Genomic DNA, 17,625 nt, shown 5'->3' with positions numbered 1-17,625 from the left:
TTATAGCAGTAGTGCAGCCATCACATGTTTGGAACATTTCAAAATGTAATACACATACAGTTTCAATTTCACAGCACCAGGCAGCACATTTAATCATTTGATCATGGCATTTGTCAGATACCGGTCAATAGCGGTTCTAATGAAAATTTGAACAGCTCTGTCTGGTATCCATCTTAAATCAAATATATGAGATTTGTCTCCTGCAAGTTACTTTAGCCTTGGTATTAGACGGGATGAGCATCACTTCGATAGCAAGGGCATATCTAGATGACATCAGGACAACATTCTATATGTGGTCTCATTTTAAAGAAAATGGTATTTCATAAAAGGGAATCAAATATGTTTGCACTTCCATGCAAAATGCTTCACTCCATGCAATTATCATTTGCAAGACAGTGCAAAAAGAATGTGAAAAAAACAGGCAGAATCACCATTACACTTTTTCATACCCGTTGCTTTGCTTTGAGCACAATGGAGCCTACCATTTAAACATCAATCATCACATTTTCAATGGATTCTTGTGAAATCTTCATGCTATTAGAAATTGCAAATAATTGGCAGATTCCATAGGAATCTGTTGGTTTTACACCAGCATGAACAAGTCATGCTAATATAAATGCAAAGTGGCTTTGGAAGGCGAGATTTAAATGGCAACCTGGTGTAACACATAGGCCAGGCTTTAAGCCATTTCTTTGGGCTCTGGGAACTTGGACATTAAGGTCTGTAGTCGCATTCTCCTGTGTTGATTGTGATCTGCAGAAGGAAAGGGGTGTTAGTTGGCAGCAGTTTGTAGCTACATACGTGATGTCCCATCAGGTGGGTGCCTCCGGTGAATAAAAAAGCATAAAACATGACAAGCCAATAAAGTAGCAATTTAGTTGTGGGAAAGCCTAATCCCTCTTGTGCATAAAGGAATGCTTAGATCTCTATTGAAAAGCTTTGAGAGAAACGCAATGTTACAGGCTTTCTTGGGATTAAAGCTATGTAACACCTATTAATCAGCCATAATTAATCCACAAGTGCCCCGAACAGAGAAAGGTATTGCACAGTGAGTTGCAAAGCAGAGGTCAGAAGAGAGGCAGAAGGATTCGAAAAGGATTAAAGAAAATGAAAAGAAAACATCAGTTAATACATCCTGGAATTATCACCCAGACACATTGTTCAAGGATTGTGCTGTGAGGACGGCACAATGTTCTCAGCAGAATATCCCTGAGCTGGCATCAGACAGACACACAATCTCCACCGTTCCTGGATGGTCCCTGAACGCTGGCGTAACGCCACTGAACTACGAAAAGATTAGCACACTACACATTCCTGCAACGTAATGCATACGTTGAAAACACAGTGAAACTGCAGTTTAGCTCGGGGAAACACCAGACTGCCAATAGGCGGTGGCTACATAGAATTGATGCAACTCATGCCATGCACTGGTGCACAGCACGAAACTGTTTTGCAGCGTAATACACAAAATCAAAAAGCACTGGGCGACTCCAAAGCAGTACATTACACCCTAGATCTGCTGAGCCATTTTGTCCTGGAACAGTCCAGCAGTAAAGCGCACATTATTTTAAGGAATTTCTATAGGGAACCTCCAGATTTGGTAGAGATGAAGGAAATAGAGTGACAGGTGCACAGTTCTTACTTGCCACTCCTGAACCAAATGTCCAAAATGATGGTTGCACTATGCCAACTACCCCATGACCGCCATCACAGCCACCCTATCACTCTTCCTACAGTATAGATACCCATGTGGTTGTTTAATATGTATTATCTTACTTTGATCATACATGCATGAAGCATAATAAAACGTGGCATGGCAATTGAGATGTGTCGCATTGGCACCACCACCTGCTACCAACCTTATGAAGGGGCAACTGTGGTCACTATTAGCCCAGCAAAGATGACGGGCCTGTTTCCTGTGCATAATGTGGCTTTATCATAATTTAACAATCAGAACAATGTGGTGTGAACACTAGTTCCGAGACAGAGTAAGATCTTTATTGAAAAGGTCCTTTGCTATTTGGTTGTCTTGGTAATATGATCACCATCTAATAAATACTGCAGAGTGTTTGTTTTTATTAAATCAATTGCAGTAAGTTAATTATCTGTGTGTTAAATTCACGGTGAGCTCGATGTCCACGAGGAATTCCATTGCCACCCGCCCCCTCCACCCTTTTTTTTTTAAATCTCCAAGGTCTGGTTTGATCAATAGTTTTCATCATCAGAGCTACTCTAGAAATCATGGTATCCACATTCTTTTGAGGAGGATGTTTGGTCATCAGCCCCCATTCAATCAAATAATGGACACACACAAGCTAGCACATTCCTATAAGTAAGCTACGTCAGTTTAGATCTCCATACCAACTACTTTGGTACAACACTTGTCATGCTCCGAACGTTCTCTGTGACCTGGGCATGCTGGAGGACTTGCGTCAAGTCATAACCCTGATGCATTTCAATTTAATGGCAAAGGAGAGACTGGGGAACAGAGGCCAAACAAAGCAGGCCTACTCTGTGTCCAAAGGCGTGAGACCGGGGTGCGCAATGGCCTCCCTCTTCTTTAATCTTTATATCAATTCACTATCAACAGAACTGTCTGGTTTGATGCCAGACATCCCAAGGATAGCTGGTTGAAAGGTTTGCATACTACTGTATGCAGACGATGCATTCCTAATAGCCAGAACTAAGTCAGCTCTGCAAACACTGCTGAACGGATTTAACAACTACATGAGAGGCAAAGACCTGAAAATAAATATTGAGAAATTGAAGGCAATGTGCCTAGGCAATAGCAAACCCTAGGGGAAATGGCTTATCCAAAGATAGCAAGAGGCTGGGCTGGGTATTCTCCTTCCGTTACCTGGGCATCACAATCACACATGATTTAAAATGGTCTGCGCACATTGAAGAGCAGGCAACAAACGCCTAACAGATTAATGGCTCGATCGAGATTTGGTGCAGGTTTAGGTGGGCTTCCGATAAAGCACATATCCTGCATTTATGCCACAAAAAACATGCCGTTGTTGACCTACGATGGTGCTGTATGGGGTTATCAATTCACGAAGGTGATACAGTTCTTCAAAGACACATTTTTTAGAAAAGTCATGGGGGTATCACAAGGTATCCCAGGGTACTTACTGCATGAAGAGTTGAACCTAGTATATGCCCATGACTTGATTTTATTACAGCCACTTGTATATTGGCTGCATCACTGGCTGGACCTGGTTTATCTTTAACCCGGGTCTTGGTAAGAGATGTAATGTCCTCACATGATAAGAGTTCTTTGCCGTGGCTGAATTACATTAAGCTCTCCCTTCGCAGACTTGGCTATCAAGATTATTTAAATGGGGTGGTAACGGTAGACAAGTCTTCGGAAGGGAAATATGTTTGATGTTTTATATCTGATCGTGCAGATGTTAGGTGGGAAACTAAGTTGCAAGAGACTAGTGTACGATTCTACAACAAAATTCTACAACAAAAATATAATTCTGATCATTCCAAAATCGGATTATGCTGGCTGGTTTAGAAGTCCAAGAAACAGGGGAATTCGCCTCTGCCTAGGACGAATTTATTCTGTGCGAACACCCCTGTATGCCCACTACAGAATAAGAACTTCACAGGGTGAAAACGTGAATGTTCCAAGTATGTAGGGTTACTGAGGGAACGGGCCGGGCCGTGAGACATACTCATGAGGCTGTCACGTATCTCCTCTCTGTTTCAAACTTACATGTGGCCCAGTGTCTCTCTTTCTACATTGAAAATGCCTTTTTATTATACAAAGATCTATCAGATGAAATAATCCCATAAACTACTCTAATGTATTTTATTCGTGGACAGAACTGCCCCCTGCGCAAGATTTGTAATTTTATCCTTTTTGTCTCTTTTTCTTAATTATTTATCTCATAAATGGTTATGCATATGTAAATATGTTGTTTTGCATAGTTTGATGGACATTTATGAACCGAATAAACTTAAATTTAAACATTCCTAACTACTTTGATACAGTCAACCCCTGTCATGCTCGCTGCAGAATGTGTCACGATAATGAATGGTTGTATTATAGGATGTTGTATTTGTGAAGAACACAGAGATTCTAGTAAATTTCACAAAACAGGTATTTACACATAATTTAAACAGCACACACAGGTTCATATTGTTGCAATAGAACTTTACATGTGTAATTGTGTATAATTAAAAGACAACTTTAATGTAATATGACAGATAGACATATTGAGATTTTGAATAAGACAATACAATAGCTGCCACATTGTCAAACAAGGGGGCATAGAAGTAAACATAACATTCATATCACTTGTATTCAGTAAACAAACTTCATTCGTTGGTAGCTAATTAAAGGGAAAAATGCCAAAATATCATATTAATTAGGTAATTCTGATTGTGTAACAATCCATGTAAAACAATGTGGGCCACTAGTCTTGCAGTTGTAGTTGCTGAACGCAAAACAAATTGTGTACGGCTCTTGTTTTTCATGTTGATGTCAGACATGACATGTTTTGACTTTCATACGCATAATGCTTTTTGGTCTTCAGAATCTGTTTTTCTACATGGCCAATACCATTGTATTGCTATTGTTGTGGATTCCAAGCTGTTTGTCAAATATTCCTTTCTCTATACAGGACCTGATATTTTAGGTTGACTGCACCAGTTTGTGAATTTCTGTAGCATTTTCTCAAAGTGAATGGATAGTATAACAGCATATACTTGTACATCTCTTTTCTGCTGTATTTTCATGTTGGCGGGTGTTAGTGAGAATTCTGAGAAATGTGCTAATTCCCTCTAACTTAGATACCCCCAGCAACTTTGCTGGATTTTGAGGACTTGATTTTATGTTACCCTTTCCTCACTGAATGGCTGTTGGCAGTGGTTTAATTTTTACTACCATTATGGGATTTTACGACGGGCTGCGTTCAAAGCCACGGTAAGGCACCCAAGGGTGCCATTTTTGTCAAAATGGCCCTGTTCTTTTTTCAACATTTCTTTGTGGAAAGGTCCTTCTTGAGATATACTCTGCGCGCCAAACCAGGTTTGGTCCCTTTGTTCGCTTTGTCTTTGGGGGCCTTCATGCGTGAAACCTGCCTCTGGCACTAGGGTGTCTGGCGGGGGCAGGAAGTGAGGGAGGTGCCCAAAACTCCCTGTGCTTAGTCTCATAGGAGGCCTAAAAGCACTCTGTGGTGATTGGCTGGCTGACTGCCCAGCAAGGACAGCCACCCTGCTGGGTGACAGACAGCCCAGCTGCAATGAATGTAAGCAAGCTGCATAAAAGGCGTCGCTTTTTGGCTTGGAAGGCAGAGTCGACCACTGGACAAAGGATTCCAAAGAGAACTTGAAGAAGACGCCTGCTGCAACTCCTGGACCGTTGGTTTGCAAGGTGAAGCCCTGCTGCTGTGCTGAAACTCCACTTTCGTATTGACACAGAAGCTCCTGCAAGGACGACTTCTACCTTTGAGTTGGTGGGTCCAATCAACTCCAAAGTACGCCACCTGGACATCCTCTCGGAGCTGTTTGAATTTCCACAGAGTTGCTGCTGGAAACCGAATAACCAGGGAGAGGAACACCAGTTTGTGTGCTTTGCTTTTAAGCTAGCCAAGATCTCCAGGAATATCCTCCGGACTCCCAGGAAGCAGGACTAAATAAGCTTGAGCCTCCCCAACAGAGTGAAAGCCCATCTCGACAGCCACGAACAGCGTTGTTGCTATTTGCGGTAGTTGCGAGGAGCTGAAACAATAAGAAGTGCCACTTGTTTGATGTTTGCCGGTTGCAAGAGGTGACCGTCCCATTGCAGTGCAGGAGTTATCAGAAGTCCTCCCTCTTGTCCCCACGAATAAAGCCCAGGAACAGAAGTCATATGCAGCACTTTTTCTTCAACCCAAAGTTACTGTAAAGTCTGACAGAACTTACCTCTTGCTGTAGAGTCGCTTGTATCTTCTACTACTCACAAGTCTAACAGCTTGTGGCCCTACATTAATTCTTCTTTTTCTTCAAAGACTTCTAAAAACCTTGTGCAAAGACTTTTCTTACTTACCTGCAAAGAAGTACTTCAACTCATATAGACTTTTGCCCATTGACTTTGGCTTAGCCTGTTCCACTGAATAACTCTTGTTGGGGGATCCAAAGGTATTTGCCTGGTTGGGAATATTTGTGATCTCTTGTATACAATAATAACCTTTACATTTAACCTATTCCTTAGCTCTTCAAAAGGCAAAGGTGATATATCAATGTCCCCAGCACCCTAGCTATTGAAGTCAACTGAGGGTGTAGGTTGTGTCTGTGGGCCATCCCCAAAGGGTACTTACTGATTTAGAAACTTAAGAGTGTGTGTTTTGAAATATTTTTGTGTGGTGTTTTATATTTCCCCCTTCTGAAGAAGGCTTACACTAACTGACTGGTAAATAAATTAATCATTGTTTTATCAAGAAACCCTGTGTGTAAGAGTTTATTTGAATACTTGTCACTTTGAATCTCTGTGTAACACCCCTACGGCTCACATTGACCCTTCTTGAGATAAGCATGGCTGCTCCACACACTACCAACCTGTGTAGTGAAGACTTGTACCAAAGGTTGGGTTTCTATTGCCAGGGGATCAGGGTTGTTGTAGTACACCCAAAGGGTACTGCATACAATCTTGCCCAACAGCGGGCATATGTCAGATATTGGGTGTCAATACCACCCCCAATAGCATTTCAATATGCCCCAGAAAAGCTTATAGAATGGCTGAGAATACATGCACTGTTCCATTGTGTTAAAGCATTGGACCTACTTAAATCTGCAGGAGTTTTTCAACCATCTACAGTTTAAAGCACTCAACATTATGATGTGCTATTTTGCTAGTCCAATAGCTTTTCATGCAAAGATTCCACCAGGATGTAACAAGGATAACTTCTTACACACAAGTTCCATTCAGGAGTGTGGTACTGCATGCAACTAGAGTGTCCAATTTCTGAAAATGAGGTCCCTTTATACTATATGCCGGTCTGTCTCAGAAAATATGCTGAATATATTGTTCAATATTGTATAGATTTTGATCAGAATCACACTAGCATTGCGATTCTGTGTACTCACTGATTCCTCTGACATGAGGGTGTCAGGCCTAAGATGTGAGAGTTCCTAAAAGGCATCCTATAATACATGTAAGTTACAGAGGTGCAAGCTTTAGGGAGGTTTGAAGGCACATATTGCATTCCTAGGCCTTCACATAGCTTATGGAGATTGATCATGTAGTTTCAGACCACATGGAATCCATGACAATAATTTCAGGAAGATTATAATGTTGTTCAGAGGTTCCGAAAAGTGCATTTACATGCACTGTCATGTGATCAGTGTATGCATGGTATAAAGAATGAAATCATCTGTAAGGTTGGTGACTAAGTTCCAGTTCCAGGATTTCTCAGAAAACCAAAATTCTAGCTGAACGTTATTTGGCAGAGAAGAATCAGGAAGGTTACAAAATACAGAATCCGGTTTCAGATCTTCTAGTACGTTTATCTCGTGATTGCTAAATGTCATCACATATCCTCAAATCCCCAGTTAAAGTAGAGCAACCCATCACATTAAGTTGTTCTCACAAATACACTTGGCTCAGTTGAGAATTAAATTAGTGAATGCGACCCATTAGCACATTTCCGAGCTCCTTGACTAAGCCCACAAACTCCGTCTCTCTTTGGTTGGAGTCCATTTTAGGGCTAGGTCTGGGATGTCTGTAGAGGAGTGGTCTTACACAGGAGAGGAATCTGTTAACCACTGAACAAGCCAATGGTTTACCAATAACACCAGATTCGTCAACATGATAGACAACCTCATGTACTCAAAGTCGAACGTTGATGCAACTTCTCATGGCAATATGTAGCAGCTTTGTTGCACTTTAGGCACATTGTGGTTGGGTTTATCTTTTTTTTCAGAAACGGTAATTCTGGTTGCCTACATATCCCCTAAATTCAAGAAAAGTTGTATACATCATATATTATCTTTGCACGGACATGACTGCAGGTAATAATTGAAATGAGAATATGTGTATTTGACAGTTAAAGGTTTAGGATAAAAATAGAAATTAAAGTTACATATTTTAAAACATGTTCCTAAAAGAACAATAGGTAACTGTTTATAGCCTGCTATGTCAAATCATTGTACTCTCATCAATACCACATTTCAAACATATCTTTGATAAATAAACAAGTGCAACATAACAGAAATCGCACAGGATCCTCTTCAGTGCTGTACATGTAATGATCTGTGGGGCTCTTGCAATGCAATGATCATCATTCTATGCTCAGGTGCATGTCAAGAAAATGGTACTTTTTGACATGCTGTGCCCCTCATGCTACATTACGAGAACAATTATTTTTCCACAACATATATTTCATATACAAGCTACCGTATAATATCGCTTTGGTGAGATGTGAGCGGTAGATGGCAAGCAACATGCAAAAGAGTTTTCAAGATGGTTGGCTTTAGAAAACAAAGGTATCACAGTAAATTGCACATTATTCATTTTGCAAATTTAGAATTTCCAATTTTTCTAACATGTATTTTGTATATGTATCTAAGGTCGCATTGCTTTGCAACTTGGTGCCTGTGCATCTTCATGCTGTAATATGTGAAGTAAATTAATGATTAAATACATGCTAATCAAGACAAGTTGTTAAAAAAGAAAAGAAAATCACATTACTTTTTACCTCAAAGTATACAAAACTCTTCCATCATTCCAGATTCGAAGCAGGCGGTTTGGTGAGGTTATCCAATGGGCATCTGATTTTCGTGAGTTTCTGAAGAATGTATCAGGAATCCAAATTTTTCCAACCATGTTGCTGTTTAGCATGAGTACCTTCATGGAACTATTGAATTTTAATCGACTGTCATACCATGCTTGGGCAAACATGATATCAATGGTATATTCCTGAAACAAAGTAAAAATGCATTTCTGTTATGAATGTCATTGAAGAAAATCTCTGCAAGGCGTCTGTGGCATCTGTGGAATTAATGGCTGCATTTATGCCAACTGGATTGGTTTCACCAATGTTCCAAATCGAATTAAGCCTGTGGATTTATTGGTAGGTCTATATAAATGTTGGGAATGATTCAAAAGCATTTTGACCCAAAGACATTTAGAAAACATTGCCAAGTAAGGACCTTCAAGCCCTTTAAGTTCTCATTTCTTTCCTGCCACACAGCAGACTTTTCTCTCGTGCCGCAGAGAAGACCAGCAAGTCCTGACTCTTAGAACCAACTACTTGTTATAGGAAAGTCTTGGCACAGCTAACAGGTCTGCCTGTACAAAAGGAAACTTCTTTGGCAGTGCAGGCTCCCTCATAAAACACAGCCAGAGACCAGGAAGATGGACTGCAGGGCCTAAAATGTGCCAGCAAAAGAAATGTGTGCAGCATGCCTGCACACACCCATTCTCTTCCAAGTACAGTGCTTTTCAGCCAAAACAGACTTTTGCTTACTATAGGTTATCAGCATCATTATCCTTCGCTTCCTCTCTTTCAAGGACCACCCATGAGTCCAAACTAATGGTGGCTTTGAAGTTCCGGTTACTAGAAAAACAAGGGGCAAATTATAAGGCAATGATGTAGCCTCAGTAGGTGTTACTAAAGGCCACCTATGAGCACAAAATAATTGTGGCACTTAAATACCACCTGAACAAACATTTAAAAACGCACCGCTCCCTCTATAGACTCAATACCAACATTTATCTTTCACTCAGTGGTGTAAAACCATCACCTATGTTTGCTAGCTTTTAGTCTGAGGACATTCTGAACTACTGCCCATGTATCAAAACTATTTGTTTTGTAAATGCAAGAAAATGTGTAACTCCAATAATTCCATAACTACAAATGCTACGTTGTTCTCCCAGTTAGCACAGTTGGTTGTTAAGCCATAGCAGCCATTAGCACCCTGGGCAGGTGCGCCAGCCAATCAGATAGCTCGGAACGCAGGCTGAATACTTTTGTATAAGGCCGCTTTCCGAGCTCCCCCACGGCTCTGCGTCCCTCACCCTGGAGTACCTTGCACTCCCTCCCACCACCCCGATACCGCCTTTATCACCCATGGGTGCTAAAGATGACGTTAAAAAAAAAGACAACGTACCTTTACTCCATCCTGCAATGCCACGCCAGGAATGGACTCTTCTCCCGACTCTTCATCGCAGGACAATGTACGTTTTTCTTTTTTTTAAACTTAACATTGTCTTTGAATTATATATTTGCAGCCTATTTGACAACTGATGGCGAGTTTCCTTAGTTTTTGGAGTTAGTTATAGCCGTTTGGTATGCTACATATTTCCTGTACTTGTAGACATTGAGGATGCCCAATGTAATCAGACTATATATGAGTAAATCACAAGTACCCTTGGTTATGCGCTTCCAAAAAATGTTTTTTTTATTTTTGATTGTTATTTTCACAAACCTAAATTACGTTGCTTCTAATTTTCATCTTTTTCAATGTTTTTTTGCGTTTCAATTTCACGATTGTTTTAATAGTTTTGAAAACACAATTTGTCAGTTCCTCATTACAGTTTTATGAATCATTCATCTGCTGTTCAGTTTGTTTTTCCCTCAACCATTCGTCAGGTTTTTTCACAATTTGTCTATCCCTCTACACGTGTTTCCCCATCATGTGAAATGGTTCCTCAGGAGGGAGTGTTGTGTCTTTGTTTCTGCGTGTAGTTACTCTCAGGTGCTGAAGGTGATAGGCCAATTGGCAGCAGGCTAACCCTGTTGGCAAAGGCCCCACAGCCCACATTAAGGGACCCTCGCTTCGCGCAGGCCCTCAACTTGGGCAGCAGCTGTTAATGACATGGTCAGCTGCCACCTCATGGCATATCGCCTCAATAGCAGTCAGTCAGGCTTAGATAAGGGCCAGAGCATAGGTAACAGTCTGGAAGTAGATTGATTCACAGTTCTTTAATGTGTCATGCACGCATAAGTGGTCTGGCTCCTTTTCTTGTACAATATGTAAGCGACTTCAATTCAACACTACAGCTAAGTCAATGCCTAGTCTGGGATGCTGATGGAAGCCCTTATTGATGTATTTTTATGTCCAGTTCGTTTACTCTGGATGACAACCCTTATATAACACCCCTCTCTTAGAATCCCCCTGACCCCACTGAGCCAAGAAGTAGGTTTGTTTTGCAAATTAAAAGGTTTATTTGAAAATTAAACAATATATATCTATCACACTTTTATAGTAATTTAATATTTGATAGCACACTTGTGAAGATGATGGTGGTCAACAATGGATAATGTTACAGTGGTACACTCTTTTGATGGCTTAGAAGTGATATAAAGAGGATAAAGTAGCTGATAATGCTTTTATGGCTTCAAGAACAATGCAATGATGAATGAAAATGCAGTACAGAAAATAAACTTGATATGACTTCAACAAAAGGCAATGTAATCACTTTTCTTTGACAATTCACCCCCCCTTTATGCAAGGTAAAGAGATGGAAGGAAAGCACACAATTCTCAGGAATGCAATCAAATATAATTCAGTTCCCCCCTAGCAAGCTTAGAGGAAAACAGGTAGGAGTTTTAAACGCAGGCAATATACTTTGATGTGGTATGCAAAGAAGTGAAAAATATGCTAAAATGATTTTAATTCCCTCTAGAGGTTCAGGGTGGGTGACAGCTACTTTGTATTAGTTCAGGGTCACTTTAGCAATGCTCTATGAATGATTGTCAGGTTGCAAACGAATTTCAGCAAAGGAAAGCAAGGACAAATCTTTTTACACGTGGCTGAAATTAAGCAAAATGTCAAATCGCGGCAAATTTAGTCGCGTGCGACGATCGCAATTACGGAGGGAGTATGAGCAAGTCGGTTGGAAAGTTTAGAATCTCAGCTTCAAAATAAAAGTTAAATCTTGCTTCTATCACAAACGGTTCAGGAGATACGGCCGATTTAGTAAAGGTAGTTTTTCGGATTTGAAATTTGAAAGCTCAGAATGACAGATGACAGTTTTCAAGTTTAAAGATGACAGAATGACACGATTCTAGGAGGCAGTTCTAAATAGGTTAAAATAGTTTGGATTAGATTATTTTAAACTAAGAGATTGGTTTTGGCACAGTGAGTACTCACACTATATTTTTGAAATAAGCCGTCAAGGTCTGGTCAGGTTGGACGGGACTTCCGGCGGGTGGTTCTGAAGTCCCGGCTATCTGGGTCAGCTCTGCTCTCTGGGTCTGTCAGGCGCCGGTTCTGCTCACATCGGTCTGGTCTGTGGTTCTCTCTGGTTCCGGATACAGCACTGCTTTCTGGATACTGCTACAGGTTCTTGCAAAAGTTCTTGGCAAATAATTCAAACAGCTCGCCCGGCTGTTGAATAGTTTGGTTGGTTTTGAGCCCTGCTGAAGAGAACTCAGCTTGTGGTTTAGTCCTTTGCTTTAAATTGTGGAGTCAGAGTTCTAAGTTCTGGTCTCTGTCTAGCTGGAGTCAGTCTAGGTCTCTGGAGTTCTGGATGTGAATTCGTCCGTCAGCGTGCTCCGCAGAAAATGGGAATTGAGTGTCTCTACCTGTCCCAGCAGTCTCTTTTTATGTGTTCTACAAGTGGGTGTGTGCATGGACATAACTGAGCCGGCCCCTCGCAATCTATCATTGGCCACGTCCTCCTCTCTCCCTTGATTGGGGAGCTCGGTTGTGTGTCATCTTTATGGCTTACAGACAGACACTCCCCTTGTCAATGTGCACACAAATCTATTTCTGATCCAAATACATATTTCCTAGATACACAATTTGTTGAAATTACATGTACATATTACAGATTCCTTATGGTCCATGCTTGTCCGACTCTGATCTTCCTGGGGGCTTGCATTAAAAAATGACAACTTAATTTCGTTTTTAATTGGTTTACCAATGTTAAATCTGCATCCAAAATTACACAAATGTACACCCCCCTTCTACACACATTCCAGTAATTTACTAGGTTTCTAGCATAAACCCGGTGTCTGTAATATCAATAATTAGCAGGGTTTTGCCTCAGAACATGGTACAAAGTTGAATCAAGTCTTGAATTGTGGGTACATTTCTTAGATTGAGGTTCTCCAAATTGCACATTTTTGTGCGCTTAATACAATATTTTAGAAGCATTTAACTTAAACATATATTTGCTGCAATATGATTCCACAAAAGTGTCTGGGTCCCTTCCCCCAGAAACTTGGGAGTACCACATGTCTCTCCTCTCCCAGGCAGGGCTCTGTTTATAGTCCACACTGAAAATCAACATACACCATTCAAGGGAGAGAGTCTAATGTGTCGGCTGAGGTCAGCAGGCCAGGGGGCCACTCTGCATTTGGTTAGCATGTCCATGTGATCTCCTGGGCTGTTGTGTGGGTCTCTGAGGTGAGAAGGTTTGTAATGCAATCAGATTGTCTCTGGGAACAGCAGGTGGTTAAGAGTTTTAATTAACCAGCGGGTCTTTGAAGGTTTCCAGCTGTCTCAGGAGGCTGATTAGCTTCTGAAGTAGCAGTTCTCCTGTCAGAGTTTAGACCGCTAGCGCCGGTTTGTGGACAAAGCTGGTAATGCACCCATTTTTGGGATCTGTCTTGAATTAATGCATTTCAATAGAGTGGTCTTTTGCTTGATAGTATAGGATCCTTGCTTAACATTGTTCTGATGGCATCCTTACAGTAGAGTGGTGATGTGGAACCCCCCCCACAAGAAGGTTGTATCTTTAGAGTGGTCTTGTGCCCATGATTTTAGGAACTTTTTGACATCAATAAAAATGGATTTTGAACAGAACCATCTTTCTTTGCACTGGTGGGTGGCAGATTAGGTGAACATTTTGGTGTGCGCAAACTGCGCGGTTCTCCTGGATTCTGGCGTGAATGTGGGCGGCGACAGCTCATCCCCACATCTACCCAGTCTATTGATTCAGTTTTGTTCCGGGATAGAATGATGGGCGGCGACAGCTCATCCCCACATCTACCCCGTCTTATAATTCAACATGGGTCAAAACCCTTGACAAGCCCCCCCGCCCGACTGCGCTTTGATTTCGAGTCGAGGGGAGTTGGGTGCAAAGGATGTTTTGATCCACACGCTGGTATGTCCGCATCATCTTCTTCCAATTCTGTAGATGGCACAGTTCAGCATCTTTTCCTCCATCCAGTTGGATCGATCGGTTCTCCTCGCCGGTCCTAATGGGAATATTGGGCGGTACCCCGGGCCCCTCGGATCTTTGCTCCTGGTCGTCCTCCTTGGTCAGTCTCCATGGTTTCATCTCTCCTAGGATGATAAAGCAAAAGCGGCAATACCTATTCATAGACATTTTTCCACCACTGTTGATATAGTGAGGCGTCATATACATTTTATACATCAGGATACATTTTGCAGTCTTATTTTAAAACAAGATATAACATGAAACATTTTTTTTTTTTCAAATCATAATATTTTAGAGACTATATGTGGGATATTTTAGGATGGGAGCTGAATTAATCTGGAGCGGTCCCCTCTGGTATTGCAGAGGACTCCTCCAGTTGTTGCAGAGTGTGCCTGGGATGGCAACACTTTAGCTGATTTATATGTACCCACTTGTCTTCCCCTTCCACCAGACTACCTTTGGGGATGCGGATCTTATACGCTACTGGGGAGACCTTGTCTATAATTTCAAACGGTCCCTTCCATGTAGGCAAACATTTTCGCTGTTTGGCCTGGTTCCTTTGGAAATTGTATAGATAGACCCGGTCTCCAACAGTATATTCCTTCCTGGTGGTCTTCAGGTCGTAGTGGGTTTTCATGCTATCAGCTGATCTTTCTAGATTCCGCTGAGCATAGGGAAAAGCATGCTGAAGGTGTTTCCTTAAATTCTCCACATACTCATGAGTTGTGGAGGCATTTATCAGTGTCTGCTCTTGGGTCCTGTAGAGCAAATGCTGGGGAAGCACCATCTTGCATCCAGTCATCAACTCAAATGGTGACATTTTGGTTGCAGATGAAGGGGTAGATCTGATGGCCATTGGGACCAGAGGTAATCGGATATCCCAACTTGGCCCAGAATCTGCCACAAATTTTTTTAAAATGCTCACAATGGTCTGGTTGTAGCGTTCTACTGCCCCAGAAGAATTTGGCCGGTAAGCAATATGTAACTTCCTTTTGACCCCCAGTATCTCCCACATCTTTGTCATTACCTCGCTGGTGAAATGGCTACCTCTGTCTGACTCAATCCTTTGAGGTAGACCAAAACGGGAAAAGATGTGGTTAATCATCAGGGCAGCTGCTGTTTCTGCCTTGCCGTTTGGAGCCGGGAGACATTCCACCCACTTGGTAAACAGGCATGAATCACAGGGCCTACACAGTCGATTTGCAAATCTGACCATGGCAGTGTCATCCCCCTCTTTTGGAGAGGCACCCGTTGTGTGAGGGATGTTGGCTGAAATTGTGCACACACAAGACACCCCTTCAAGTATTGGTCGAGGTCCTGCCCCAAGTGTGGCCAGTATGCAACCTCTCTTGAGATTTCCAGTGTTGTGTGAAACCCCCTATGACCGGCGGTGGCCGCATCATGGGCGTGACTTAACATCAGGCTTCGGATTGAGGTAGGGACCACCCACTGATCATGGCCAGCTTGGGATTTCCTTACCAACAAACCGTCTTGGATTCGGAACATCTTTAGACTTTCATCAACACTCTAAGGTCCTCCTTCCCAATGTAATCGGTATCCGTCAGGGGAAAGTTCTCAGGGTCCTCAATATGCTGGTAAAACTGACCAATTATTGGATCCCCCTTTTGAGCCGTAATTAAATCAGCATCAGGGGTCTCCTTACTCCATTGTGCAGTTGAAAGATCATTGTGAGCATTTGTCTGGGACCTAGTGATAGCAGTGACCTGGATTTCCCCCAACAGGGACTCAATCTCTATTAGATCCCCTTGGATGGCCCCGGTTTTGGCCAGCTGATCAGCTAAGTCATTTCCAGTTTTGTCTGGTCCCTCTACTTTGGAATGACCCTTGATCTTCTTCCAGTAGATGGTCATCCCATTCGAGGTGACCAGATCATCAATGTTTTGGATTAACTTCCCATGTTTCAAGGGTTTGTTATTAGCACATAACATGCCTCTGGTTTTCCAATTGACCAGGTGCTCCACGAACCCGTTCCGTACATAATCCGAATCTGTGATTATGACCAATTCGTGGAGTTGATGTTGGACAGCAGTGAGGATGGCCTGATGCACAGCCATCAACTCTGCTACCTGACTACTTCGGGGACCAATTTTGTACCCAGCGGAGGGTTCTGGGGACTCCTTCACCCATGCATTCCCTACGCCGGCCACCAGTTCTTTCTCCCCGTTGTTGTCAACATGGTAAGAGCATCCATCCACATAGACAGTGGGCATTCCCTCACACTTGTCTTCTTCAAAGACTTTGTGTAGGGAATTAAGGTATGCCTCCATGTTGTCCTTGATTTTTAGACTTTCGTCCTCGAGACAGTTTTCTCTGGCACAATCATGCAAGTCAGCCAGACCTTGTGCGAGGGGACTCTTCTTGTTTTGGTCATATCTGACCTCCACAGGAAAGCCTTGCATTGACAGAATCCAGGAAGTAATTCTTGAATTACTCACATTTCCGGCCCGGATTCTGTCACTTTGAAGATATTGCAGAGGCTGGTGTGGAGTCTCCACTATGATGTGTTCCCTCTGGATAAACGGGCGGTAATTCTTCAATGCCCACACCGTTGCCAGGAGTGCCTTCTCACAATCGTTGAATTTTTCCTCCACAGAGGATAAAGTTTTGCTCGCATTGGAGATTACTTTATTGACCTTGTCATGCTTTTGGTATAATACTGCCGTCAAGCACGTATTAGAGAACCCTGTCTCCAGGAAGAACGCGTTGTTTCTGACAGGGTAAGCTAGGCAAGGCGCTTGTGAGAGGCTTCTTTTGAGTTGTCTTACTGCCTCGGATTGTTCTGGACCCCATTCCCACTTGACCCCCCCCTTCAAAACATGAACAAGGGGTCTGGTGATCTCTGCGTAGCCCTCAATGAACTTTCTGCTATAATTAGTCAGTCCAAGGAGGCTCCTTAGTTCCTGCAGAGTTGTGGGATCCTTCAGTTTCTGGAGTGCTTCCACTTTCTTTTCCTGGGGACAGAGACCCTGAGGAGTAATCTCATGCCCCAAGAAATTAACACGTGTTCTACACCACTGTGCTTTCTGAAAGGAAAGTTTTGCTCCGGCGGCATCAACTGTGTCAGAACATAACGGATCTCTGCTATGTGTTCCTCCACAGATGAACTTGATGAGGACATTATCTACATAAGCCAGGTTACCCCTCGCACCCAGGTCGAGCATAGCCTTATGTAGGAAAATGTTGAATTCATTGCCTGAGTTGAGGTATCCGAAGGGAGTCCGGGTCCATGTGTACTGCTGGCCCCCAAAGGTAAAAGCCAGTTTGTATTGGTCCTCCCTACTGGCAGGCACGGTCCAGTATCCATTGGTCAGGTCTATTGCTGTGAATACCTGTGACCCCTGAATCTGGGCCAGCCCTTGGACAATGTAGGGCAGAGGCCATCGGGAAGTATGGACCCGTTTGTTGAGCTCCCTAAGGTCGGCACAGAGTCTCCACTGGCCGTTTGGCTTCAATATTCCCAGCACCAGATTATTGAAGGTGCTGTGTACTGGACGGATTAT

General features: G+C 42.5%; 1 protein-coding gene across 3 annotated transcripts in view; it reads right to left on the bottom strand.

The window, feature by feature from the left end:
- The window catches only part of GABRG1 (gamma-aminobutyric acid type A receptor subunit gamma1), a 916,720-nt gene that overhangs the window by 423,670 nt on the left and 475,425 nt on the right, over positions 1-17,625 (bottom strand). For all 3 annotated transcript variants that reach the window (XM_069631726.1, XM_069631725.1, XM_069631724.1), the window contains exon 4: positions 8,688-8,908. In XM_069631726.1, coding sequence (XP_069487827.1) covers positions 8,688-8,908 — 221 coding nt within the window. The remainder of the gene's footprint in view (positions 1-8,687; positions 8,909-17,625) is intronic.

This window comes from Ambystoma mexicanum, chromosome 6q, assembly GCF_040938575.1.
Source record: "Ambystoma mexicanum isolate Mex_15411 chromosome 6q, UKY_AmexF1_1, whole genome shotgun sequence".
Taxonomy (NCBI): Eukaryota; Metazoa; Chordata; class Amphibia; order Caudata; family Ambystomatidae; genus Ambystoma; species Ambystoma mexicanum.
This window is presented reverse-complemented; position numbering and strand designations above follow the sequence as displayed.